The sequence below is a fragment of the Oxyura jamaicensis genome, chromosome 19 (genome assembly GCF_011077185.1).
Source record: "Oxyura jamaicensis isolate SHBP4307 breed ruddy duck chromosome 19, BPBGC_Ojam_1.0, whole genome shotgun sequence".
Taxonomy (NCBI): Eukaryota; Metazoa; Chordata; class Aves; order Anseriformes; family Anatidae; genus Oxyura; species Oxyura jamaicensis.
Window position 1 is genome coordinate 1,204,571 of NC_048911.1, and position 25,568 is coordinate 1,230,138.

Genomic DNA, 25,568 nt, shown 5'->3' on the forward strand with positions numbered 1-25,568 from the left:
CTTGTCACAAGAGGAAAGAGAAGATTTTCTCGAATGACTGAAGGAGATAAATGATTAGTTTTCACTGAATTTTGCTGGGAATTTTGCGTCCCCATTTCCCCACCACATTGATGCAGTCACTCAAGTCTGCAGGAACTGAAAAAGCAGCAGAAAAACTAAACCAACCGATCTGAGCAGATGACCAAACAAGCTGATCATTCTCACCATTGCCATTAATGCTGGCAGAGCCCAAAGACATTAACATCTTTTCCCAACACAAGACAATGCAATTCCTACCCCAGTCAAGCTTCACACACATAAAAGCTAACTTGAATATGGTAAAACAAGCAAAGGAAGCTTGAGTATACGGGATTTTTTTCTGATCAAAGCAAGCCATTGGCTGGATACAACACAATGTGCCAAAGGCAGAGATCTTCCAGGGCTTTCTGCAAAGCTCTGGAGCTGGGCATGATCATATACCAAGTGTTACTATCCCTATTAAGTGTTTTATATCTGCTTTGTACTCACTGCTTGCTGGAGCTTGTGACAGCACGGCAGCAAATCCCGCCCAGTAACACCGAAAAGCAAAAGGTCAGGAGGCAGGTGACTGGCATACGAACATGCTGGGCTGAATTGCTTGGAGAAACAGGTGACTAAATGGAACAATCCATCAAACCTGGCCAAAAGCTGACATAAGAAAACGATATAAAGCAATCCCAAAGAGTAGGATACCGACCTCAAATGGATTTGGATGTTCAAGGGGGAGTCCAGGAGGACACACAGAGTCTTCCAGCAAAATTGAGATGTTTCAAGTACACTTGCAGGAGGCCAGGGAGTTCCCGGTAGAGAGGGCTTCCTTAATCTGGGAAAGAAGCTGGCATTGCTACAGGGCTAGGGCAACACTTGGTCATTTAAGCCAGTGTTGTCACTATTATCTTCTGCTGATTCAGCAGAGCTGGGACTGACACACACATGGAAATGCAGAGCAGTCTCCACTCCTTGCCATCACCCATCAGGCTGTCAGCTGCCTTCCAGCTGCGCTTTGTGTCTCTGAGGAGCACGGATGAACATGAAATATGGCTGGAACTGCTCTCGGAGCCAAGACTGCAACTGCAGCAGGGGCTCTCGGAAAACAGCATTTTTGTTTGTAAAAACTATCAGGTTTGACTTGAAAGTCGTTGAGAGAGGATGACAGCAAAGCCTTACTGAGACACTGAACACACTAAAAGCTGGTCAGGAACTTCTAACTACAAGCTTTTTGGCTGAAAATCGCAGAAGTGTAACAGCAGCGATAACATTTTCAACAGGAATCAGGCCTAGGAGAAATCTGTAATCAGTGGAGAGAGAGCCTTATCCTTGGGGGAAAGAAGCAAAACCAAAGCACAGTGATGATAAGACTGGACCGCTCCAAGGTCTGACACTACCACCTCACCAAAGACTGGTGAGAGTAATAAAAACAACTCCATAGCTCTGGATGAGGTAGGGAAGAGACCAGGGTGTCCCACAGTCCCAGAAAGTGCATCACAAGTCAGGCTATCTCATAAGAAAGGACAGACAAAAAGAAAAAAATAACCTTGCCTTTGCACTCATGATGAACAGGGAGCTTTCTGAAAGCTTTATGAATATAATGGGATGGAAAAAAAAAAAAAAAAAAAAAAAAACATTTCTCATCTCAGTTTAATATGAGCCTCATTTATTGGCACATAATTTCATGTCAAATTTTCTCTTGGCATTTCCCAAGCGTGCTTTTTGTGAAAAGACAAAGTTCAGTTTGGCTTGGAGTTGGTTTTTAGGAAGAGATGAGCCTGGTTTTTGTTTTATAGGGTAATTTATACCCCAGTAAACATGCTGCTGCTCACCTTGTATAGCAATGAGTGAAAGAAGAAAGCAGATTTCAGAGAGTTATTGTTTCAAGCACCCAGAAATACTTAAAGGACAGTTGTTCTCCAGGGAGCGATGTTAAAACAATGGCTTTCAGGGGGTCCAACTTTGCTGCATCTCAGCGATTCCTGAGTGAATTGCAGCCACCAGGTGCTCAGCACCAGGATTGCTCTGGCTCATGCATCATCCCCCATGTTAATGAGGGCTCAGTGCTGGAAACGTGACCACAGCCAGGGAAGGGAGGATGGGAAGGGATGTCCCAGGCTGCTTCCACTCAGCAGGGCCCAGAAGACTCATAAAGAAGCAACCCAACGCACCTTGTGGTACAGAGGACAATATGTCAGTTTAAATGGTAAGGGAATCCTTTTTCAGCTCTCATGCCCATTGCTGATGTAATTGCTGAAGTTAAGTAATTTATTTCTGTGCAAGAACAGAGGGTGAAATCCAAAACATGATTATGCCAAGCCTGATGGCCTCACCTATGCCAACCCCGTTACCTCCCAGACACAACACATGACAGTGACTGCCAACAAGCCCCTGGGTCACGCAGTCCTTAAAATGCCTGATGATGTGATGAATACCCCAAAGGCGCAACCTGGATCCCATATTTCAGATTGTCCCTGCCCAGCCAGCCAATGCATCGCTCCTGCTACAGGGAAGTTGAGTTGCACTGTGCTGCAGGTACTGCCCCATGCCTGGGGGGTTCATGTGTCCCCACACAGAATATTGAGGGAACATGGCCAGGAATGGATGCACCCCTTGAGCAACAAGCAGGAAAGAGTGAAAATAAGAGACTGAGAGCAAATGCAGCATGTAATGGAAAAAAAATCAGCCTGTCTTCGGGGTACTGGAGGCGTCTGATGCCCCCAGCCTGGATGTGGGCAGGGCTGTGAGCACCTGGGCTTGTGGAGCTCCTGGAGCAACCAGACAACATCTGTTACAAGAAATCCCGTTACAACTAATTCAGTGGAAGAAACAACATGGGAAGGCTCTGCTCAACAGGAGGTGAGTGGGGCCAAAGATGAGCACCTCCGAGCCCCTCCCAGGAGCATGAATAACCCACACTGCTGGGCTCTGTGAACCTCCGCAGCCCCTTTAGCCACTGTGGTGCTGTGCCTGCTCTTCATATCTGGTTTTCCCTGCCCAGGCCGGACAGGATGGACTCCACCTCTGGCCCAGCGTGTTAAACCAAGGTCTGGCAGATCTCTAACTACTGCTTGCCAAAGGCACACATCAATCCTGTGAAAAATCAGTAAATAGCTGACATCTGCCTGTTTCAAGTGAAGATAAGGCATGGCTGAGTCCTAAAATGGATTTCTTCATCCACCAGTGAATCTCAACCACAATACACAGCCTATTGCCCACAAAGAGTTATCATCTTTCCCAGCAAAGATGATCAGTGTCTTCCTGGCCTAAAAACCAACTTGTCAGTAAAAACACTAGAATCAACCGGGGTGAAAATAGTGGTCCCTTCCCCCTCTTCTACCTTTCCCCATCTGTCAGTGGGTAACAGGCAGGGATGACAAATCATTTTCTATCAAGAGGAAAGGGAGAGACAGGAGCTCTGCGGCTGCCTGCCTGCAATTTCCCTTCCCAAGGAGGGATAGCTATAAGGCACCCTGGCGCTGCGGCTGCCAGAGCAGAGCTGCTCCCCAGCTCCCGGTGCAGAGGGTTATAGCCTGTTTAGGAAATAATCAAAATATGGCTCCATTTCCATGGAGATAGGTTTGATGAAAAGCATTTTACCAGTTTGGAAAACTAGACCACAGCTTTTTATAAAGCATTTTCAAGCACCAACAGTAAATACTGAACTGACAAGTAAAATGCCAAACATAGGATCTGAAGTCATACTTGTACTGATTTCTGCTCTTAAAATAAATGCATGCAGTGATTGGATATTGTTCAATGATGGAAATATTTCTTCCAACCACACAACAATCACTCTGAAGAGCAAAATCAACTTCCCTAGCAGGGATACAGGTACAAATAAACAGACTGCCCATACACAAAGGTAATGTATTGCTGCTATATTGCCATTTCTGAAGCTACATTTCTAAGACCTTTACCAAGGTCAGTTCTACTCTGCCTCTTACTTTGTTCCAAGTTAACTCGATTTTCATTTGGAAAGAGCCTTAAGCCCCAATTTCTAAGTGGATTTCAGTGCCTGACTGATAAAGCACTTCTTAAAAGCTAGTCTTAAGTTTATATTGTTGGCAGGTTTGTTTTTTTCTCTCTCTCTGTTTCTTCTTTAAACGCTTCCTACACTGCGGGAGTCTCTGGGGTCTTGGAAAGCTATAGGCAGATCTGTGATAGCCTGCATCAAACCATTCTGCTATGGCTGCTCCAGGCCACAGAGAGGCTTTTTTGTGCTTAGAAACCTAGAAACCAAGGCGGGAGCCAAAATCTCTCTCCACACTCAGCTTCATCCTGCAGACCAGGCTGGGCCAGCCATAGCTCCTACGTCTCTAAAACCAAACTTCCCTGCCTTAGATGCCCCTTCCCATTACTCTCACCGAGGTTTATCCCCCTGCAGATTTTCAAACAGGGTCCTGCCGTAGCTCCAAGATCCCTTACCCTGGGAGGTGAGCTTGGAGCTTCATCCCCTTCCCCTCCTGCCAAAGGCCGCACCTGAACATCCCCCCACCATGTGGGCTTCCTCTGCACCATCTGCATCCAACCAACGTCTCAAAATTCTTAGTTCTTCAGCAGCAATCCTCAGGGATTTCAGAAGAGGGGATATTTGAACAGTACAGCCTCCGGTAACAATAAGCAACTGATAGCTGGTGATTTTACCCCAAAGCATTCCACTAGTCACAGGGACGTCCTCTCTCCTTGCACCCAGAAACGCAAGTAAGCCGATGTGCCGACACCTCCCGTAACCCACCACCAATAAAGCCTGGGAGGCGTCTTGCAGCAAACCCTACCTAAAAGTCCTTCCCTCAGAAGTCTGGGCCAATTTGTCCCCCCACTTTCCAAAAATACCATTCGCTGCCATGTGTATAGTTTCATGACTAATTCAGCCTCAGCAAAGGTAGGTGCAGACAGGGGGAAAAAAAACCCTGCACATCATGAGCAACTCGATTCAACCCTAACTACTGCAACTCGGCAAACCCTCACAAGCCTAATAAAGCCTTATGAATAAATTACATGCTTTTCAGCCTCCTATTTTTCAAAGAGATAACAAACGTAACAATGTATCAGCACCGATCTGCCAGATCCCACCAAGCACTGCATCCTGCAAGCCTCGCGCAGCGGCTGGTGATGCCAGCAGATGTGACAGGCACCGGAGAAATGCTGTAATTCACACCCACGCTGATGGACAGGGCGGTGAAAAAAGGATTTCAGGTGCTGCCTACCGCCAGTTATCTCTGTCTGCACCCAGGCTTTAATATATTAATCAGAAGAACTGAAAGAGAGAGGCATTTGAAGATGATCAAAGAAAAAGCCCCAGCAAAACGCATTTGGAATGACAGCAGTAGCACACATCACAGAGTCAAAACATGACACCTGATATTGGGTGTCTGTGTCTTTGGTTGGTGTTATACAAATAAATTCTACCCTAACCGGGGATAGTTTTTACACTTTCATGACAGGCAATAACAATTTCAATATTAGGTTTCTGCAAGTAAAAACCTACCCAAATATCCATCCTTTTATGTGCTCCCCATTACACTCACATTTACTGCTCTCCATTTCAGGGATCTGCACAATATCAGAGAAAGATGTGGGGAGCCTGTGTTCCCAGACAGGCTGGGAAAGCAAGCCTGTTCTCAAATATTTAATTAAAAAAAAAAAAAAAAAAAAAAAAAAGTCAAAGCTGCTTTCTCCTGACTCAGAGTCCTGCCCTGACATCCTTCCTCTGCTCCCACCCGCCATCCCATGGGGGATCTTCCTGCCTCCCATAGGGCTGGGTACAGGTTGCCCTTCCTCCACACGTCATCCCGGACCCCCACAAAGCCATGGATGCCAGAAGAAAAGCTTGCTCTAAGTATCCTAACTTCATTCTTCGTAACAAAAAGATGTAACATAATATTATGGAAAATGTATGCAGGAAAACAAGGATTTGATTTTCTGAATGCAAAAAGAGGCAAGCTCCCTTGTGCAGTCTAAATATAACTATTTGGTGGCTTTTCTTTTTTTTTCTTTTTTTTCATCTGAGGGCCTGACCCTCTCAACATTTCAGCATAGGAATAATTGTACTTGTATAAGCAAAATGGGCTCCTTCATGGATGAAATGGGCTGATGAAGTGAGATGACAAATCTGGGGGGAAAAAAAAATCTGGGATACAAGAGGGCACACTGTTCTTTTCCTCTGGAACAGTTTTTAAAGACCCAACCCAAACTTCAGACAACTTAACATTCATAATAAAACATGGCTTGAGTCAGTCATTAAACCTCAAAGGGATCCCTGAATTGTGCTTTTCTTAATGAATTCAATAATCGATTCTTACTACACAAATAAGGTGTGGGATGGATCAGCTAATAAGCATTCTCAGTTAATTGCCTTCTTCAAGTGACAATTCGTACAAATGATACCATCAAAGGAGTAATAATATCCTTATTGATTAAATTAATCTCTAAAAGACAACTCAAATAAGTTTAATTAGCAATGCATGACAGTAGCACAAAATCCTCTGAAAACAGCCTTGTAACCCATCCCAGACTTCGAAATCATGGCAACAGTCACGCACTAGCCTTTTGCATCTTTATCCAAACAGACACGTGCAATTTTACAGAGCATCTTTAGTGAATGTCTGTGACCAACCATGAAAATCCACGAAACCCTCTGCGCAGAGAAAAAGTGAGACATGCCACAAAAGCAGTCTTTCTGCTTAGTCACACAGTCACTAAAAGCCAGAGCCACAAAAGAGTTTAAAATAAAATAAAAACTTTTGATGAAAGGAGCAGAAATTGTCAGAGAAGTGCCAAAATTCACAGATGGAGCTGTGGGGTCCCTGAACAGCATTGGCACTTCTAAGCCATGGGAATTGAGTACCAGATTCATAAGATCAGAGGAGAAACCTGCTCAATACAGCAATGGGTTAATAAAGGTGGATGAAAGCTTGTTCAGGGAGAGCAGGCTGGTATTTCTGAGCCCAAGAGAAGGAGGTGGGCCTGGAGCAGGGGACAGGTCCACAGTACCTGCGTGCTCCCAGGACGGGTGGTGGGAGCTCAGCGAGCCCCGGCAAAATGTGCTTCTATGGCAAGACCAAGAGCAGGCCAGTCACCAGGGCCATGGCAATTTTTCAAGAGATGTTTGTGTTCTTAGCCCCTTCTGAACAGAACTGAGAGTGCATGAAAGCTACAGATGCCTTGCACTAGGAAACAAGAGTTATATCTTCCGCCAAGGCAACTGGGAGACTCAGTCCCAAGTACCAAGTCCCTACCGTACTGAAATTTCAAAAAGTCAAAAGCTAGTGCACTACCATGAGATATGGTCTCCATACACCCAGGCTCCAGCAGCTGTACCAGCATTGGTGCCCAGTCACCAGCTCGGCACGAGGACAAGATTTCCACAAACACTTTGCTGTGGGGAGTTACGAACTCAGGAACAGGCTGATCAAACGTTTGGTCCTTGTGGCTGTCACTGCAACAAGACCGATCCTGCACTGTTATAATTTGATTGCAAGGCACACTTTAGAAAAATAAAATGCATTGAAAATCTCTCAGTTGAAATATCAGCCTACACTGTCTTGCTTAGCAAACACTTCTGTGCTCTCTGCCAAGAAAAAGGGAATTAGAGTCAATTCTGCCTCAGGAAGTGAAGTAGTGGACATCAGGGACAAGAGGAGGAGAATAAGCACAACCTTCTGGAGACACTCCAGTGTGATAAAAGAAAATACAATAATACAAAGAACAACATGTTCCCCTTGTCAGAGCCAAAGCTACCCCATGAGCAGAACAAGAATTTGCCTAGGGCAACAACACGCTTAATGGCTTTATTATTATTATTATCTGAGCAACCCAAGGATGCTCCCCGGCACTTGAGGGAGAGCAGCAAGCCCCGAGCTACCTTGTGAATGTGAGTAATGGGGTTTTGTTTTTCTAAGTGGCTCACAGAGAAATATTCTCATTGAGCTGACTGAAATCAGCAACCAAAAGAAGCATATGGCCCATATTTCACTGTATGTAGATACATACAGCTTATTTTAGAATATGCAAAGCATATTTATAAAAAGAGTGTCTTGCTTAGCATACGGTTGGCCATCCTTCTAGGTTAGGACAGCCCAACCTCCTCAGTTATTTATTTCAGTTTGTTATTCAGATTACTTACCTCTAATTTTACTGTAATACAGTTGGCTTGTGTTTTTGCCTGAAATGCTGTAATTTTTCAATTTTGTTCTCATAGCCTCAATGGGTTTATCATCTCATTTTTTGTTCTTTGAGCATTTTTTGTAACACGTGAATATTATGTTTTTAAAATGCCGCATGATTCTCAGAATAGAATTTGTATCACCAGCAAAAGAAAAATAAATATTTTCTGTAAATATTTTCATCTAAGAATCACTGAAACAAACCAGGAACCGCCAAACTGCTTTTCCAACTACAGCCAGCTATTTAACAGCCAAAACAAACACACAGAAAAGCATTAAAAGCCTCAATACTGCATGAATAATTTTTTAAAGGTTCCATCTGAATATAAAGAGTTCCACGTTACTGGTAACGTGAGATGGCTGCTACAGACCCAGCCATGGTAAGCTGCAAGCATGTGAGGAAGGGCTGGCAGCCTATGTACACCAGGACTATTAGAAACAGATCCATCTGAGACCTGACATCTGTTTGAATTCATAATTATTCTTTCCTTATACAACCAACAACTAGCCTTGGGTAAACTATTTATAACTGAAATCTTACTGTGAAGCAGAACTTGAAATATCTGGCAATCATAACCACACCTTCAACAGAACACACCCTCCGTATGAGCTACCTGACCTACCTACACAATGGCCAACACATATTAATGCATATGAAATGGGACAGAGCTCTTGGTTGCCCACATAAGACACTTGCACTGAAATGGATTTGCATAGCTCAGGAATCTTTGAAAATCTACTATTTAAACAGCCTTACAAGGTAGATTTCCTAGGTACTTCAGCTGTCAAAACCAGCAATGTTTTTAAAGCCTTGACCAGAACACACAACACATGAGTGTGCAAACAGCAGTGAAACATATGGGTTGGAAACGGAAGCCTGGAAGAGTCACTGGGGGAAGAGAGGGATTATCTTTTTCCAAAAGGATGTTTATTACATATTTATTCTAAAAAGTTCAGCATGTGAAAAAGAAGAGGACATATGTTCATCAGTTGTCCCTGAGATATCCATCTTATTTTTCTAGTTAAGAAGCCAATCTTCCATGAAATCCCCCCAAAACCTAACAGATGGGTTGAAATATTAATTGTGAGAAGGCTAGTTCCACAATGATGATATTAAAAAAATTCCATAGACAAACAAATAAGAATAGTCACAAGAGAAGCTTTGTTTGGATCTGGATCTCTCTAGACCCAGGAAGCAAGCTGCATGATGATGTACAATAATTACTTCATAAGGGGAAGAGCTATGTGGCATATTTAAAGCCTTTAATTTCTATTCCCTTGTTTAAATGAGATTATTGCTCCCTGTAGCCAATAACAATAGGTTTTTAAAGTTTCTTTTGATTTGCCAGCAAAGCAAATATCCTTTTGTAAAGCTATGAACTGAACAATGATTTTTCATTTTTACAACACCACAGTCAATTCAATTTTCCAGCTATAAGTCTCAAGTCTCTCCCTATCAGCTTGTTAACGTACAAGTGCTGTACTCTAAACCATGCCTGGAAAAATCTCCATAGGCTTTGCCATCCCATGTTGCTTCTGAACACTGAATTCATTGCTTATGAATCACTTCACTGTATGTAAACACTCAAATCGCTAAACCACGTCTAATACTGTACATAGTAATCAAGTGATGTTGTCTCAGTAGATGCTGTAACGACGAATGTCTGTATGGATTTACTGAGACAGCTCTGAAAACGTGGCTATTAATGTTTCACTTTTAAAAGCACATTTTGCCTGTTTATGAACATATTTTATTTGCAGCTGTGAAATGCCTGTAAAATATTTTCAGGCATCATGTCTTCTTGAGATACTCTCAAGAGTCCCACCAGCCTCCCTGAGACTGTTCTCATGATAAAACAGCACCATCTTTTTCCTGATATTTAAGAGAACTATAACCTAGAGTAACCAATGTGACAGCTTGACTAGGGCCTGTTTGTGTTAGCATGCCATTTCATCTCAGTAGCTTTTTGCATGAAGTCACACAGATAAGCATCCCAGGAAAAGAAATAAATTGCACTCACCCCTAAAACCAAATCATATTCCCCTTTAAATTTAAAATGCTATAAATCAAGTCAATGCTCAGTTCCCCTGAAGCGTTCTAGCAACTGTTTATGTTAACTTGTTAAAGCGTTGCTTTTGATTCCTTAAATAATGCTGGGTGCATTTTTTCTCCCAGGTGAATGACAAACCTTGATGCCGAGCTCTATGTTTTCTCCTCCATACACATCCATCCCAGGATCGAGGAGCCCAATCTCTCCAAAGAACTTCCTGTGCACAACAAAGGAGCAACCGATCATTGCCGGTGTCCTGTATGAAAAGAAAAACAACAGAAATGGAACAGATTATTGACATTTTCTAATTTTTAGTGGACGAAGGGCTGATTTCTGCAAAGCTCCCATTGGCTCCACATGCCCCCAACATCAGTTATCGCAGGGGCTCTGCAGCAGTGACAGCTCTGTGTATTTGGAGACATTATCTCACCACTGCAATGAAGTTGTCCAAAATGCAAGTTTGCTTCAATGTGTACAGAGTGAAGAAAGTTTTTCTAGGATTAAATTACTGAAAAGTCTTCAGGTCTTTGCTCTGTCACAAACATCTTGCTATGTCTGTGAGAAAGGGCACAACTTCTTTGGGTTTCTATTCACCATATGTGAAGGAAATAAAATACTGGCATTTCCTTCCTCTTACTTTCTTCTAGCATGTCTAGTAACACAGTCAACTTCAGCACAGACACTAGTATTTGTGAAATGAAGTTTCTACTTCAGATCTTTATAATGTATCACGAAGGGGTTGCCAACAGCTATCAACAAGAGCGACCCATAAGCAAGTTCTTCAAAAACTGAGGACAACTGTTTACAGAAACATTGCTGTGTCTTTTGCCCAGTTCCACTACTATCTATGGTGCTCTAGGTTAGCATTAGGAAGTTTTCACATTGACCCTGTGAACCCTCATGCCCCCCAGTTAACAGTGCTGCTCAGCCCTACCGCTGCAGGAGCAGTCCAGGCAAGGGAAGGAAAGCATGCCAAGCAAGTCCAGCCAAGGAAAATAACAGAGGAAAATGAGAGCAGTACTACCAGTACTGACGACATCAGTGTAAAAAGCAGAAAGACTGAGAGAAAACTCAGTGTCAGGGGTTAATTTATAATAACTATGCAATTTCAAGGACACAGTAGATGGCTGTGTTTACTAACCACCCCTGTTGTCACATGTGCACGCACCGTCCCTCCCTCGTTACCTTGCAAGGCGCTGGTCAGATCTCCATCTGATACAGCTTCCCAGAGATGAGGATGCTGTTCTGATTTCCACAAGCTGAGATCATGTTTGGGGTATTTTGTGAGCGGTTAAACACTTGTGACCCTCTCCATAAAATTACGCTTTGCTACAGAGCATGGCACTGAACAAAACCGTATCATTATGCCCTTGCTGCCTGGGGATACACTAATCTGTTGTGGTTATGGTATGTGGAGAGTTTACCCCCTGGGATATTTTCTGTACTAAAATAGAAATATAAAAACCATTTGCCCCTTTAACCTGCTTTCATTTGAATCCATGCTGTCAGGATAAAAAACAAAGATCCACTTGAATAGATCAGCAGGGAGGAGATGACAAATTTTGCAGGTGAGCCATGCCAAGGTACTGCTGTTTTCTCAGGATCCCTCCTTCCCACCCTGAGCAAACAAAGCCACATGCAGGACAGGAGGGCCATCATCTCTGCAGCTCCCTGCCTGAGGATGCCCACCTTGTGCTACCTGGGGAACACTTCCAGGGCTTAACACAAATGGTAGCCCACATCTCTGGGAATCTCAGGCTACTTAGAAACGCATACTTTCTGCTAGCTGGTGGCAACCCCTTCGTGATACTTCATAAAGATATGAAGTAGAAATTGGATTCTGAGGAAGAAACATGGCAACAGTATGGCATATTTTAATGATGGCCTCAAATTCCTGGCTCAAAGCACAGTTCATGGGTTGTCCACACCGTGGGGCACACTCAAGGCTGAATGAACAAAGCACTTAGCGACCACATATGAAGAAAGCACCCTCAAACTCACCCAGACGTGGATTAGAGATGGAGAGGATCAGACCCATGCTGCCCAACACACCTGTAACTCCCAGAGCAGCCTTTGGGGGACCCTGGTGCATGCAGGTGGCTGCAGCACACGATAAACCCCCAGGGGCCTCACCATGGCTCCACCAACAGCTGGCCACGTTTGTCCCTGTGAAACCCCAGAGCTCCTCAGATGAAGAGTTCTAGCCACTTAAGTATTATTATTTATAGGCATTTTAATACTTTTAATAGACTGGTAGAACAGCTAAATGCTGTTGCCATATTAAATTAGTTAGCATCAGAATCCATCTGAGCTTTTTTTTTTTTTTTTTTTTTTTTTTTTTTCCCCAATAGATTTCTTCCCTGACAGCCTGCTCAGCCTTCCCTCCAATAAGCGGTGTAATGTTTCATGGTTTGCTGCCACTCTAGTACTTAAGATTTCAATTCTATTGCTTTATTTGTAGCAAGTTAACTGCCATTAGCAGAAACAATTCTTTCTGAAATGATAACCACGATAGAGATGCCAAATGTAATAGCTCCATTATCCTACATTACCTGCTGGAATTAAATAGAAGCTGTGTCTCTGGTTTTACATTGAGTAGGAACAACCCAGCCTGTCCCCTCCATGGGTAACAGATGTGGTGGACACAGGGACCTTTGACTTTTCCAGTCACACTGACAGGAAAAAAAAAAAAAAACAACAAAGCTTTCTGCATTTCTGACTCCATCATTTGGATCTCTGGGAGCTCCCCGTGAGGTGAGCAAGGTTTTCTGAACCAGACACCCCTCAACAGCCACACTCGGGAGCTGTACCCCAGAGACTGGGTGCCAGCCACAAAGCCTGACTTGGTAGGGATGGAGAGCCCCGTGCTCTCACTGTGAGGGCATGCCACAGTCATCTAACAACAAAAATCTAACCTCTTGACCAAAGGGGTTTGAAACTCAGTATGTGGGTTGTTTTTTTTTTTTTTTTTTTGAAACTTTGTGTGTTTTTTGTTTGTTTGTTGCTGTTTGTTTGTTTGTTGTCTTTTAAATCAGTACAAATAAAATAATCTTATTTTCCAGGTATCTGTAACATTTGAAAAGCCACCGGTTCCAGGAGCTGGCCATGCTGTTATAAGCTTCATAAAGCACAAATTTAAAGGACTGTGAAAAAGAAGTTACCCAAACTGTCCACTCCTGCCCTAGACTGCCACACAAGAATGCTTTTTTTGTCATTATTTTGCAACACTCCTTCTTTTTGTAGACCAGAGAGTCACTGATCCTTTCTAAAATGCTTACAGAAATAGCCTGATGGGGATTTTGCAACTTCACCTTCACATTTTCTTCTTCTTCATTTTCCTGCACACTCTGTTTTCAACAAATGATAACCATGAAGCATGCAAAGCAGCGCTCCCGAGCGGATCTGAGATCCCTCAAGCAATACAAATTAAGTGCTACATTCTTCTTTGTAACAATGCCTCCATATTAAATAAATGAGGAATCATGCGGCACTCAACAATTTAAATAAAAACACCATTTGATTTTGTAGTAAATCCTTCGAAAAGGTGGACATTTACAATAATAGATAGCCCATCCACGATGAAATTATGGCCTGCAGACAAAGAGCTGATAAAGCCTCTTGTTCCTCTGCCCCTTAATTAAAAGCATTAACACAGTTTGTTTTTAAAAATCACACAGCTCAGCTCGGCTCAATGCATTTATTTGTCCCGATAGCTGTTTTTTCTTTAATGAGAAAGGAAAAGCAGAAATTGGCAGAAAAGGATGAACAGAGATGTTTAGCAGAATTACTGGTTTTGTATCCAAAAATCCACAGCGTTAGTTCCTTGCTGTTATTTCTGTTGGCTCCTCTATAGAGCAAGTGACAAAAGGTCAAGAAGAACAGCTTTTATGAAATATCCTCAGCATGAATCTCTAAATAAAGATGAAGAAGATACAGGGGAAAATGTTTATCCTAGTCTATTAAGTTACTTTAATGGTCTTCCTTTCTTTAGTGCACAGTTACCATCTAATGATTAAAAAGTCTCAAGTAGATTGCTTCTTCAATTCAAGGAAATTAATTTTCCTACACAATTGGATTTTGCTTCCAATTTTATGCTAAAGCACAAGTTATAAAATATGTAGAAAAAAAAAGATATTAAAAAAATAATTAGTGGTCATACCACTGAGTACAGGAAGACTGAGAACATGCTTTAAGAATTTGCTGGGGTGGCCTGTTTCCATTAAAGTGCCACTGTTTTTAATAAATATCATTCATGGAGCTGCTCTACCTTCAACAACACAATCCCATAGCTTTAGGAGACACAGCACCACATGTAGCACATATGCAATGGTACTTCACATACCTAGAAAGATGTAATTTTCCATTAATGTCTCCCAAACTTGCCATTCTTCATTTAATGCACTAAACTCAACATTTTCACTTGCATCTTGAGGTTTCAGACTTCCAAACTATGTACAATTTTCCTCTTCTGCACCTCCACATTTCAGCTGGCGGTCGGTCACTGGTGGGATCCAGCATCTCAGCAGAAAACACGGGAAGACCCTGCGCTTGTGGCCTGAACTTACCACTTGAGGAACATCAGCTCTGATCTCACCCCCAGTCCTGCACTGGATTTACACCTGCATCCCACAGTGATCACATCTGCCTCAGGAGAGCTGAAAACACACTCATAGCATGTAGAAAATTTAAGTTAAATTATCAAATTTGGTGAAAGTAAGCACATAGCTTCCAATAGTAGCCTGTGAATTATTTCCCTGAGTACAGCAGGGTTAAGGAGAACACGATCGTTACTTATTTTTACATGGCAATCTGTGATAAAGCAATTTTCTTTTGGCCCCAGATGAAATTAAGAACCCAATTTTCAAACAAAAAAAGACTGTCGGCGCTGTGCACCTCTATGTTTCTTAATTTGCGGGATGGTGAACGTATTATAGAATAAAGACCAAGATGTATAACACTAAGCTTTATAGCAAGAGAATACGTGTGTGGAAATAAAATACAATGATGTGGCATTAAGAATAGACCCCTCTGGTCATAAAACTGAGTTAATCCCTTCAGCTCCCCTGTGCCCAACCTCCTGCCCGTGGGCAGCAGAGCTCTGTGGGCAGAGGCCATACAAACCCCTTTGCTCTGGCAATGGGCTGTGCCTGGGAACTGTCCGGCCACGAGGTGACTACAGCCTGCAGCGACCCCAGCCTGCCGGGTGGCACTGGACCCAGTCTGGATGCTACAGGCCCGTCAGGGGTGCTGGAGGAGCAGCATCTCTGCTGAGCACTCCAAGTGCCACCCTGGGGCGTCCGCAGGCAACATGCTGGTCTCATGGGGACCTGCAATGTCTTACAGCAAGGTCGCAGAGGAAAATTCTTGTCACTTAGGGCTGGGGAACAGTCAGAAATGGAAGAGAGGAACTGAATGAGTTAGAAGTGAATGGTGAAACAAGCCTGGCCTTCAGTCGCATTCGAGCTAGTGACTGTTCAAAACCCTTGGGAGCTGCCCTTGGGACGAGGGTGGTGATGCTGTGACAGGATGGGCTCAGGCACAGCCCGGCGCTGGACGTGACCCCGTTCTCTGGACCAAGACCACAGCAGAGCAGGACAGCTCCTCATGCAGGAGAGGTGGTGGGGCCGGGCAGAACAAGACACGGGCCTGAAGAAACCTGGCCAGGCCTCTCCCAGCAAGGGGCTGTTCCCTTCTGTCCCCAGCCTGGCCCTACACCCCCCACCATGCTTTGCTCTGCCTTCTCTGTCCTCAGAAAGGGCTCAGCCACTTCCAGGAGGCAGCAGAGGGTACGAGGATGAGCAGAACCGTCCTCCCCAGCCTCCTCCCTGCAAGTACAACAGCCATGCAAAAGATCCAGTGGCCATCTCGCCCCTTCCCCTTGGTCCATCTTCTCCAAAAAGCAAACACACAGGGCAGACATGGCCTGCATGCCTGCTATAGAGCTAGCATTTGCTTTAACAATGAACTTCAAATAATTAATTCAAGAAGTTTGCAGTAATGGAGGTGCTGCAGTGCCAGGGCAGCTGTGGGAGGTGACCAACAACCACACACCAGTGCAAGGGCAAGATGCTGATCACAACAGCCCAAAAACCAATGTCACAGATGAAGTGCCTCTCTGAAGGAGAAATATATATTGTTTCTGCCTCCCATGGAGGGGCATCTAAGTGCAGATGCAGAGTCAGGCAGGAGCCAGGCTCTCAGCTTCCCTTCGCTGCCTGTGTAATGGTGTGGGCAGATAAAAGCTGAATGGCTTTCAAGAGAATGCAATAAAATTTCTAGGAAGGAAAGGCACTGTAGCCCACAGCAGCGTACCTTGCTTAATATTATTCCCAGGATGGCATCTGCAATAGTTGTTTCTTGAATAATTCTAGCTTCCCTGCCCCAGTGACCTTGTTTAATTGTCTGTTTCAAATGGGTTTATTTTCCCACGGTTGCTAAGTACTACTGAATCTGTGAAACAAATTAAAAGTAAGAGATACCACATAAAAGAGATGCTAGATTGAATGCCTTCCCTGAATTTATTTGAGATTAATACGACTTTAACTTTTAATGACACAGAAGCTACGAAAACTCTGTATTTTTGAAAATATCTATTATGTCTACCATGTCTCTGACCTTGCTCGAGATACATCTGACTTTGTCGCTGTTGTATGCCTGTTGTATGCCTGCTCTGATTTCCATGTCAAGAAGTGACACACCCTGCGATCTCAGTCAAATTATTGAACTTCTCTGTACCTCATCTATGCTTTCTTGAGAGAAAGCATTTAATAAATCAATTCAGTGATTTCCGCATTCAAGTTGCTGAATTATCTATCACTGTTGTTACACATCGGACCCCTCCCACATTTAAGCAATCTATGGTGAGAAAAGCATTTGCAGATAATAACCTTACAAGTAAGGAACTGTGCACACAGTTTTCTGCTTCAAGCCTTGCTTTAGGCCACCAGCAGCAATGAAAGCAGCGTGCACACCCTGACTGTGCCCAAGGTGTGTTAAGATACAGCATGTGAGTCTAAAACAGGTTACTATTACATGTCCAAGGTTCAGGACTGTAACTCAACTGCAGAATTTCCCTTGCAGGAGAAAAAAAAAAATGCTGCCAAGGTCATCATCTAAAAGCATTTTCCTTCCTTGCATATTTTGCAAAAACCGAGGATGTCCCAACACTTGATGTCACTGAATGCCTGCTGAACACCCATCTCCATGCTCCCATTTTCTCCAGCACTTTCATCAGGGCTTTTCCTGCAGACATGCGTGCTGCTATAGGCTGTCAAAATACGGCTGCTCATGGGCAGGTAATAACAGTCCCCAGCTGTACATATTTTTTCATATGAATTCTAAGTCCAGCCCCAAACATCTCCCTCACCTGGATCAGCACTTGCTTGCAGAGATTTTGACTAATGCCAACACTGAAGCCCATCTACCAGCGCCATGGTCCCTGCACTTCCAACCCTCTGCCCTTTGCAGAAGGTAAAGGAGAAGCAGCACCTCATTTGCCCTCAAAACATTTAAGAACTTGACTAAATGCCATTTATCTACCCTTTTACAAACATCACCCACACTGAATGAGGCAGAAGCCTGAACGACACCATGGTGTGCCAGGTCAGAGAGACTGGGTGAAAGCTTTAACCCACAGGCCCCGTGCGCTTAACCCTGTTTCCACAGTCATGTGGAAGCAGAAGACTTTTAGGTCACGTGCCGGCTGTCCCACCATCTCTCACAGTGGTCTTGCAGGGACCCCAGCAGAAGAAACCACCCCTGAGAAACCCTTCTGGACCAATGTCTGTGAGATGGGAATGATCCTCACCCAGGGCCATGAAGCTTTACAAGCATAACCATGTTTGGGCTCTTCTCTGAGCTGTCTGCGCAGGGAGCAATGCTCCACCACAGTGTTTGAGGTGTGTGGTTTTGAGCCTAAAAATGGCAAACTCGAGTACAAGCACTGAAGAAGCCACCTTGGAGAAGGTTAATTTGATAATTACCCTTCAAATGGGACTCAGTATCTGTTCAGGAATGGTTTTGAGGAAATCGTTGCAATTACAAGATTCTCCCTTGGGATAAACTTAAAAGATGGTTCTTCATTTTAGCTGATTTAATGGCAGTTGCAGAGCTATTGCTAGAGGCAGCACAGAGACAGGCACCTGGGGGAAATCCAGTCTTTTACACTTGGTGCAAAGCCCCGAGCCTGCAGTGGTGAGCCTAGGGCATGAGGAAAGACGCTTTCCCACAAGCCACTGTAGCATGACTGCATGCTTGTAAACATCAGTTTATGGTCACCCATTTATCCACAAAGGCAGAAATGGGCAAAATAATAGTGATCCCTCACAGTGATTTATTAGGGACGGTCACACAGGAGAGGCTACAGCCTCAGACTTGAAGGATGAGATAAAACAAAGCATGATTTTCACATATATATTGGCTTATATTGGAAACCACTGAAAAATATGTAAAAAATAGTATGAAAAGTACTTTCCCTGTCTGGAAAGCTATTGCACATCAACATGTAATACAAGGGAGCACAGATTAGCATGGATGAAGAGTCAAAAAGGCACAGAATTTAGTTAACCTGTTTTTACTTTTCCTAAATGACTGGTCCCCTAGAGGTCTTACACTCAATGCAGATAATGGAACTTGCTGTTATGTTTTACTTGCACTGAGAGCATCCAGACAAAATACATCTTGCTATCAAATCCAGGAGCTAAGCCACAAAGCCTTGTCTGCCCTAGGAAAATAGGTGCTTTCTTATATCTCGTTAGTTAAAACATGCTAACCAGCATGAGGTAAAATTCTAGCAAAACAAAGCAGCTTGAAATTTTAATCTGAGCTGGGAGGTGAGAGTAAATCACTCCCCAGTCTCTTCCCACACTGTGCATCACCATGCCGTGCACGGGAAAGCTGCTACTGCTTAACGCACGGTAGGTACAGCATGCATGCACCTTTAAAGATTAATCAAGAGAAGGTCACAGTCTTTTCCTGCTATTGACTATCACTTGCCTCTTCAACGCAAGTGGGAAGCACCCTCCTGAACAGCTTATTCAGGGTTTTCAGTCTCACATGAACTTTTCAGTAAAAGGGTAGTGTTTATATTTGCAAATCAGACCTACTTATTCCATGCTAGATATGCAGAACTCCCCAGGGCAACGTCAGGAACTAGCTTCAAAGTTTCACCAGAAGAAGTTTAAAACCTCTTTTCTGCTAATTGGCAGGGACCAAAATCCACCTCATTGGGCAGAGCAGAATAAGAGACGTCTTCATCAGTTCTCCAAGACACTTAGATTTAACACACAGAGCTAGGCAGCGAACAGTTTTAAACCATTTTCCAGTTCTTCAAAACAATATTTTTTAGGTAGTTCTAGACACGGGGACTTGCATTTGCACCACTTTGGAAATCACAGTGACATGAGGATAGACTAAGGCTGGGTCTCAACTGCATGAAGCTGAAAGTCTTCTTGTTCTTTATTCACTTCAACACATGATCTTTTGGCATTTCCAACACCTGATTTACTAGAATATAACATTTGGTGCAGGAGAAAGGTAAGGAAAAAGGAAATTCTTATACTTAAAAGTACCCGAGATGGAGGCCAGAGTTTGTGTGTCAGGCTGCACGCGCTCACCTCATCTGGCACCTAATCCTAATCCCAAGGGTTTTCAAATGGGAACAACTAATTCCTTGTGGAAAAAGTAGGCATCAGTAATGATAAACTTGCAACAGGCACGTTTGGGTACCAGCACTGCTGGGTCCCCACTGTCTTGCACACTGCAGCCCCCCACAGGTTCAGGTCCATGGAGCTGCTCGCGCTCAGCAAGCAGCCGGTCCAAATGGCTCCTGCAGGAGCTGATTTGCCAAGAGCACGTCCCTTTGCTTGCTATAGGCAATAAATGCAATGCAACTGTAACTTCATCTCCTTCCACTGTCGCTAGACTGCTAATTAAATGATAATTACTTTTAGATGTAATATGTATAACTAACAGGCACTTAACAGGAACATGTTATTTACTTTTCTTTTTTAACGTGAATATATTTTTTCTCAAGGGCAGCAAAGTGGCTGACTCTCAGTCATGTTCCTCCTCTCCACCTAGCAGAAGAAAACACAGGAACAAATTTCACAGGTAAACAAATTTCTCGTTTGCTTCAGACACTATTCCCAGCCCAACTCAGCAACAGGGCATGCCTGGTTAAAGCCGGGCCTGAAGGATCGGGGCTGAAGGTCTGAGCTGCTGCAGACTCCTTCAGGACCCAAACCAAGACTTTGGCAGCATGTCATGCCCTGGGCTAGGACAGGAAAGTCAGCACAACCCTATCCATTCACCAGCCTACCATGTCACAGCAAACACTCCCCAGGGGCTCTGCACTCAGTTGCTCCTCACACAGAGGCACCAAGAGGAATGAGCTCAGTGCAGAAAAATGAGCCACAACTGCTTTCTTCCTAAGACACAGATGGGGGAGGCTGTGCCACCACCCACATCCACAGCGACATTCACGTATACAGACCAGGCTAAGCTGAGGCTTCCAGAAGGGAGATGCCATACATGGGATGGTTCCATCCTGCCCGTGCAGCTACTTTTTGCCCTTTTATGATGAAGATGTACAAAATCACAAGGAAGGCATTCATGACTAATCACACAAAAACAAAAAGAGTTCTCGAAGGCAGCGCTTACACCAAAGTACTCCTCCTCAGATTTAAAATATGCCTCAAGTAACTACTAAATGGAAAATGGGAAAAACTACAATTCTACGGTTAAACTGTCTTTGAAAAGGTTGTGATAATATGAAGATTGGCTTTTTGATTATGAATGTGAGCATCACTCTAGAACAAACCTACCCTATTTATGGCTGAAATGGTATTCTTACTCTGAACTCTGACCACTCAAACCCAAACCCAGCAGCCACGACAAAGCCCTCTCTTGCCATGGATCATTGCCTGTAACAAAGATGCTGCAAGCCAAAGCGATGATGCATCTGGGGACACACACGCAAATGAAACTGCTCTATGGAATGTCACAAGTTAGAGTTAAAAAGTAATTCCCTTTTCCTCTAGGAACAGAGCGTTAAGTCCCCTGCCAGCTCTGCTGGTCCCTAAGAAGTAAAGTGAATGACAGAGCAGCGAAAGACAAATGCCACATTACACAGAGCCACACTCATGAAGGCAGGCACCCAGCACCTCTTCCACTAGACAGTTATTTTGCACAGTCACTCTCAAACCTACAGTGGAACCACATCACGTACTGGCCCTAGTTTCCTTCAGACACATAGAAGTACCTCCTAAACCTAAATTTCTCCTAAATACTAAACTAAAGGCACTATCAGAAGTCTGCATTGGCTGATGATTGAGCTCTTCGCTACAAATTAGTTTTGCACAGGTCCACGTTGCTTTCAGATATATTGCTGTAATGGATGCTGAAGTTAAAGATTCAGGAGACAGAAGTTATTGGGAATTTCATGGACATTTCTGCAGACAGAATTTGGGCAAACATGTTTGCTTTCACTATAGGCTGTTACTAAGAATAGGGACGTGAGTAATGGTTATTGACAGATGGAGCAGTTTCACTTTGTGGGTAAATGAGAGTGCACAGAAATAGCCCTGTAAGCACCTCAAAGAAGCTGAGTAATGCATTTATTTTGACAACTACTTGATACGAGCTGATTCGTAGGGAGGGCAACTCTCAGGTTTATCTTACCCTTCACGCATCCACAGCACAGAAGCACAATTCCTGAGAAATATAACAGATATATTTTGTGCCTCCAGCATTTAATAGTAAATGTCATTCTCATTTCTCGGGGTTTGGGGTTTATTTTAAACACTGAGTGAAGCAGATAGAAAAGAAAAATGAATATGGGAAGAACTATATCAAAATGTAAAAGCAAGGTCAGTAAAGATGATTGCCAGGTGAGGAAATTCAGAGGTGCAGAAGCAGTTTTGGATTCACCTCCATTTGGATTAGAGTAAATCTACCTAACCACAAATCAAATGTCCCAATATTTACGAAGGGATTTAACCAAATTGTCTATTTAAGGCTCAGGCAACTTTGAGCCAACAGCTTCAAAAGCAGTAATCACATCCAGTCCCAGGTACATTCATCACCCCAGTGAAAATTTTAAGGCTCTGAGCACTTCCTCCCATAGATGCACAACAGGTCGGGGACCACTACTTCTGATGCAAGTTCTCTTTGAAAAGGTGCCATGAAGCAACACAGATCACAGAGCAAGCAATGAAATTGTTATAGTTGATCTGCTCGCAATAGATAATCTTCAAGCTGGTGCTTACACATCTGATCACCCAACCCTACAAGTCCCAAAGCCCAGCATGGCACTTTAGCCTATGACGTACTTCTGCTGGAATGAGGCATGTTCAATGCGATCCCCCCTCAGAGCTGGTTTTCTTAAAAAAAAATAAAAAAAATAATAAAAAAAAATTCAAATGTATTAATTTTCTAAATGGAGAACATGGATTCAGAGCCCTCACGAAGCTGTTGGCAAAGCTATCAGCAAACTCCTTGGTGTCAAGAGTTCACCTTCAACATTAAAAAAAGTACTCAAATTATGGGTTGCTCATGTGAGAAGCCAGTGCACATCATCAGCCAGCTTGCACTCTCTGGCTGCTGATAATTAGGCAACTGTGCAAATGGGGATGAATGGGCTTAGCCATGTGTACAGTCAGCATCAGCCCAAGAAGAATTGGACCTGATGAAGAGCCAGGATTTCACTTGTACACGTAACTCAAAATGCCACAGGAGCTCATTTGAAGTCAGCATCCTCAGGAAGCAAAGGAACATAGGTCCTTTTTCCCCTTCAAAGTGTCATCCGGAGGAATAAAACGTCATTCGCTGACTACACACAGCCAAACTGGAGAAGTCAGCATAAATGTTAATTTAGCTGCCCTTGCAGATGTTTTCTTGCAATTTGCAACCACTTTGGCAACGAGGTTCCCAAGACTAAAAGGAAGGCCAAGGAAGGCTGGCTCCTCTCCCCTGGGCCCCTCACCGAGGGTACAGGGGGTTCCGTCGCTACAGACACACATCACAATGCACCCAAAAGCACAGCACCCACCACGGTGCAGGTTGGGAAGAAGGTATTCGAGGTGGTCGGTCTTTCAGCTGCGCAATGCAGTTTTGTAGCTCGATGTATACAAATGCAGCTGGGAGCAGAAAGGGAGCTGCTCATGTTTTCTGGAGAATGGTGAATTTCTTACACAAGGAACCCTAAGTGCTTTGCCATTCGTGTTCTGCTAACGAAGCCTTTGTCCCACACCACAATGTTCCCAGCAGAAAGGCTGATTCTTTTATTTGTGTTTTGCCTAAAAGTTAAGCAGCACCAGATTCCTTGGCGGACAGGATCTGCAGTTTGCCCTGGCAGACCTCCAGCACGCTGCAGGTTTTAAACAAATCAAGACTTTGTGATTGAATCCATGGTCTGGAAAAAAACGGAGGGAGTCAATGCCAGTATCTGAACTCCTAGAAAAGAAGTCAGGCAGGAACCTTTGTCAGCAGGTTGTCTGAGGAATCCTGCAAATCCAAGATGAATCCAACCAAAGATTGTTGAACCAAACCAGGAGTTGCAATGAGTTCATGCCGTAACAACATGTTCCACGCACTCTGATCCACGCTGCTGATTCTTGGAAAGCCACGTGAGAAGTTAAACTGCATTTTGTAAAGCGTCTTTGCAGAGACTTCTTGTTTGTGCAAAATTATCAGTGGGAAGGAAAAAAAAGATAAAAGACACATGCAAGGAATGACTGCCACTTTTATCACATGGAGAAACAGTTATGCCATCTCCTTACAGAGTGTCATATGCCAGAGAGAAAAGCACTTTCAGTCCATTTTTGCTTTTAATCAGAAAACAAAACAAACAACAACAACAAAAATGCACTGATTTTAGCATTCTGTGTAAAAAGCTGTAATGGTTTTGCTCGGGTGGGCGACCGAGCTCCACTACAACCTCTCTCTCACTCCCCCTCCTCAAAGAGGAACAGGGAGAAAATACGACGAAAGGGGCTCCAGGGTTGAGATAAGGACAAGGAGATCACGCAGTAATTATTGCGATGGGCAAAACAGACTTAGCATAGGGAGATACTAAGATTCATTGCCTATTACTAACGAGCTAGAGAAGTGAGAAACAAAGGAAAGAAACCAAAAGCACCTTCCCCCCCCCATCCACCCTCTTCCACCTCCTCCCCTCGAGCGGCGCAGGGGAACGGGGGAATGGGGGCTATGGTCAGTCTATAGAAATTCTTCTCTGCCGCTCCTTCTCGGTCACTCTCGTCCCCTGTGCTGTGGGGTCCCTCCCACGGGATGCAGTCCTTGCTGAACTGATCCAGCGTGGGCTTCCCACAGGCAGCAGCTCTTCAAGAACTGCTCCAGATATGGGTCCGTACCACGGGGTCCATCCCTCGGGAGCAAACTGCTCCAACCTGGGTCCCCCACGGGCAGCAGCTCCTGCCAGGTCACCTGCTCCTGCGTGGTCTCCTCTCCACGAGCTGCAGCTCCGGCCTGGAATCTGCTCCAGCAGGGGCCTTCCACAGGCCGCAGTCTCCGTCAGTGCAGGTCCACCTGCTCCACCATGGTCTCCTCCACGGGCTGCAGCATGGAACCCTGCTCCACTGTGGTACTCCATGGGCTGCAGGGGGACATCCTGCTTCACCATGGTCCTCACCACAGGCCGCAGGGGACTTCTGCTCCGGTGCCTGGAGCACCTCTCCCCCTCCTTCTTCACTGACCTTGGTGCCTGCAAGGCTGTTCCTCACTCCTCTCACTCTCCCAGCTGCTGTGTGGCGCAGCGTTTTTTTCCCTATCTCAAATATGCTCTCACAGAGGCACAAACAGCATCACTTATTGGCTCAGCTCTGGTCATCAGTGGGGTCCTTACCAAACATGGGGCAGCTTCTAGATCCTTCTCACAGAAGCCACCCCTATGGCCCCCTGCTACCAAAACTTTGCCACATAAACCCACTACAAAAGCAGAGAAAAGCAGAGGAAGCAAGAGAAGTTTTAACCCCTTGGCTGCCAGACCTTTTGTTTTACCAGGTGCAGAAGGAGGCTGCTGCAGCCCTAGGTGGTCAACCAGAAATGGGGAGAGAACAGCAAAAACAAACTCTTCTGAAGCAGTGGGGTAACCTGTACATAACCTACAGGGGACATGATGTAATGAAAAGGTTCATAGTCTGTACGTGAAAACTACCTGAACACTTCAGCATTGGTGCTATGCTGAAGAACCTTTTCACTGATATCCCACTTTACCATACCCACTTTATTTAAGAGGTGAAAATCTGACATTTTAACATTTGAGAGACTAAACTGGGGACGGCAGGCTCTCGCTGAAGAATTTCATCTGAATTAAGAAAAGCAT

At 44.2% G+C, this 25,568-nt stretch overlaps 1 protein-coding gene across 2 annotated transcripts in view; it reads right to left on the minus strand.

Moving 5' to 3' along the window:
- The window catches only part of GALNT17 (polypeptide N-acetylgalactosaminyltransferase 17), a 206,133-nt gene that overhangs the window by 61,798 nt on the left and 118,767 nt on the right, over nucleotides 1–25,568 (minus strand). Inside the window, exons 1-3 of one of the 2 annotated variants that reach the window (XM_035342924.1) lie at nucleotides 24,495–24,516; nucleotides 24,265–24,272; nucleotides 10,364–10,484 (exon numbers count right to left, since the gene is read on the minus strand). In XM_035342924.1, coding sequence (XP_035198815.1) covers nucleotides 10,364–10,471 — 108 coding nt within the window. In that variant the 5' untranslated portion in view covers nucleotides 10,472–10,484; nucleotides 24,265–24,272; nucleotides 24,495–24,516. Of the gene's footprint in view, nucleotides 1–10,363; nucleotides 10,485–24,264; nucleotides 24,273–24,494; nucleotides 24,517–25,568 lie in introns of those variants that run through there. The other variant, XM_035342923.1, reaches the window with a different exon arrangement.